This window comes from Danio rerio, chromosome 6, assembly GCF_049306965.1.
Source record: "Danio rerio strain Tuebingen ecotype United States chromosome 6, GRCz12tu, whole genome shotgun sequence".
Lineage (NCBI taxonomy): Eukaryota > Metazoa > Chordata > Actinopteri > Cypriniformes > Danionidae > Danio > Danio rerio.
This window is the reverse complement of record NC_133181.1, coordinates 179,051-182,500: the sequence shown is the minus strand read 5'-3', so window position 1 is coordinate 182,500 and position 3,450 is coordinate 179,051. Positions and strand designations below refer to the sequence as shown.

Below are 3,450 nucleotides of genomic sequence, written 5' to 3'. Positions count from 1 at the left end.
GATGGGATTAAAGGCGCAATCCCAATTCTATGTTGGTACCCCTTCCCCTTCCCCATGGCCCTTAAAACCGAGTGTGAAGGGGAAGGGCTTCAAAATGTACCCCTAAGAATTGGGTCAGCACTACAGCACCTGCACACGTCAGCATGTGTCCTCGCCATCTCCTGTGAGGGAAGTGTCACGGACATAACTGAGGACGCGGGTGTTGAGGGAGGTGTCGTGAACGCCTCCTCTCTATTCTGCCGCCCTAGGCGGTCGCCTAGGTCACCTCTATGGACACGCCGGCCCTGCTGACAGAGGATGGGAGCGTCATCGAGTGTCAGAATGTTCTGGGACTGCTGTAGACGAGTTATGTTTATGGATTTAGCGGTTGTGTTTAAGCTTGACGGTGAAACAGGAGCGCGGTTATGAATATATTAAACATGTGCTTGTTTGTCGTAAAAATTCATAATATTGACAAAAAATACTCATTTGTGGATCTCCTGACTTCCGGGTGGAGTCATGTGGCTGGTGTATTCTGGGAAATGTTCTAACCTCTTGGTTTTGAGTGTGGTCCTGAAAAATCTCTGTTTGAAGGGGTGTATAGCCCTTCCCCTTCAGAGAACTGGGACACCCCTACACCTTCACGGGAACGCACAAAACATACATGCTAAGGGGAGAATTGGGATTAGGCCTAAATATCTTCCAGTGTATTTGTAATTCATAAACCTCGGCAGTTCGCGGGTCCTTCCCTGGGCCTTTCCCCCTGAGCAAAGACACCTTCCACAGCCGTCTGTTCCTCATGCTTTGGTGCTCTTGTAACTGAGAGGATATGGTCATTTCTCAAAATAAAAGATCATTCACACTCAGATAATGAATAAAACAGAAATAATTAATGATTTCCTGTGCGGCCTGGTACCAATTGATCCACGAACTGGTACCGGTCCACAGCCCGATGGCTGAGCACCACTGCTCTGATCATTGTTGACTATCGTTAGCTTCTGCATGCTCAGATTAACCAGCGTCCCCCTCCTGACTCTACAGTTCATAACGTAAAGGATACGGTAGAGATTGTTGTGTTTGATCCACAGGAAGTGGACGTTGCCGTGTGACATGACAGGTGAAATAAGCCCGTCCTCTTCCTGTTGCATCAGCAGGGTGAAGAAGTGATCGATCTCGGACATGTCAACGTCGCCTTTATAGTTTCGGCAGATCAACACCTGGAGGAAACAGAAGAGCAGTGTAAACACCAGAGATTCACTCCAGCGCTCTGAAATCTGCCATCTTATTGGACGTCATAATCTTAACCACAGAGGAGGAGAGGCATGGAGTAGCTCCTCCCCTTTTAAAATCAGCCAATAGTGTTTAGTTTCCTCTCAGCTCTGCCAGTGAGAGTGGTTGAGCTCAAGCTCATCAAATGAACAGCCAATGAGAAGAAGGGGGCGGGGCATGTCAGACACTACAGAGCATTTGATTGGTTATGATGTGAAAAGGAACTGAATTAAGGGTAAACATGAATAAACCCGCTGCGCTGACCCATTGAGGATCATTGAGGATTTATTAAGTGAAAACTGCAGCTTCACATGCTGATCTCAGCTCTGCATCTTAAACACACAGTGTGTCAGAGCGCAGCGCTTACAGATATAATGCTGATACTGACCTCTGAAAACTTTATTTTACTTTGATGCGACCTTCAGAGCTCAGGTCAGACTCTTATAATTGGGTCATTAGTAATAAAGCTACTTCCTCTATGTACAGGAAGTGACGTCAGCTGATAAAGTGTGAGACGATATTCAGAACAGGTCTTCAACATGATCATTCACATTATAGACCGACCCGAGTTATATAGTTTATATAGTGATCAGCGGTCTCCCCTTCAGCCCTCTGATGTGTGTGTGTGTGTGTGTGTGTGTGTGTGTGTGTGTGTGTGTGTGTGTGTCTGACAGATGATCTTTACCTTCCCCTTCAGGTCCAGCACGAACACCGCGGACGCAGACATACTGTACGCTTATAAACACGAGGATCCGCGGGAAATGAGGTTATAGCGGGCTAAAGCAGAGTTAAAGTCACATTCCGGTGTTTAGCGGAGAGTTACGAGCTCTTCACGGCCTTCGCGGTTCCTGTTCCTGCACGGTGCGCGGTGACGTCACACAGCGCCAGGTAAAACATTGCTGGAGGTCACGTGACTGAGGAGGAGCGGCCCGGCAGAGGGCAACATCACACACTCACACACACTGAGAGATCTGCGGTCAGTAGCACAGAATCCTGCAGAACCCATTCAGATCTGTCCCGATGCTGTTTGCTGGTCAGATGCTCTTCTCTCCATCAGGGAACACTAGACGACCCCATTATAGTCTGCTGGCTTTAACAGCTGTTGTTTGATGTGCTGTAGTGAATAAGGCACATCACCTGCTCTATTTATCCTTCAATATCTACAGATGAGCTCATGATTAGTCTAATGAGTAACTCTATTACTGTGGCGGATATATCACATATATAATGCTGTTATCGTCATTTACTGAGCAGCTATGATCATCTCTGACCCCTAAAACCCTGTCTTTATTATCCACATTTACCTGTCCACATCCACCTTGAGGAGCGCTTTTGCTTTTAGGCAACCTCGAGTAAAGAGACGTGTGTGTGTGTGTGTGTGTGTGTGTGTGTGTGTGTGTGTGTGTGTGTGTCATCAGAGGTGTTCAGCGATGTGCTTTCTGTTTAATAGCATGTATGTGTATTGAGTACATCACAGTGCTGTTCAGTTCAGTTCAGATCTGATCTCCAGCCACTGCTCTGTCCAACAGCAACATCAACACAGGCGCAGAGATCCAGAGCAGATCTGCACAGCGCACACACATTTAATCCTCATCAGACAGGAAAACCCCTGCATTAAACTCTTGCAGATCTTCATCATCATCTTCATCATCATCATAGACTGTATAACACACGTAAAGAGATTGTGGTCTTCATCAAACAACATTTGCCTGGAGTCACGTGCCAGTTTATCATCGTCATGACAACGCAGAGGACACGCCCTCGTGTCGCATCACCGCAGTGGCGTGAGGTGTAAACCCCGCCCCTCACCATGACACGAACCAATGAGATCGTAAGAATTAGAGTATGCTAATATTCTGAGCTGCTGATTGGACGGCATCATCACTCACCTGTAGAGCTGAGGTGTGGCTGGAAAACACCTGAAGTTCCACACACACACACACACACACACACACACACACAGCTGATCATAAACTGAACCAGCAGTGTTATCTAGAGCAGTGTTTCTCAACCACGTGCCTAAAGGAGCACCAGCTCTGCACATTTCCCGTGTCTCTTCACCCAGCACACCTGATCCAGATCATCAGCAGAGGAGACATCCAAACCATGCAGTGCTGGTGCTCCTCCAGTGTGGCTGAGAAGAGCTCGAGCTTCTTACCCGTTTAAAACACGTATTAGCCTGCCTCACACTGCACAACAGCT

The 3,450-nt window shown here is 47.4% G+C and overlaps 1 protein-coding gene across 1 annotated transcript in view; it reads right to left on the bottom strand.

Moving 5' to 3' along the window:
- The window catches only part of ap1m2 (adaptor related protein complex 1 subunit mu 2), a 7,150-nt gene extending 5,068 nt beyond the window's left edge, over window positions 1–2,082 (bottom strand). The window contains 2 exon segments of the mRNA NM_205714.1: window positions 1,040–1,196; window positions 1,934–2,082. Of these exon segments, the coding sequence (NP_991277.1) occupies window positions 1,040–1,196; window positions 1,934–1,975 (199 nt within the window). The 5' untranslated portion in view covers window positions 1,976–2,082.
- Between the last annotated feature and the right edge of the window lie 1,368 nt (window positions 2,083–3,450).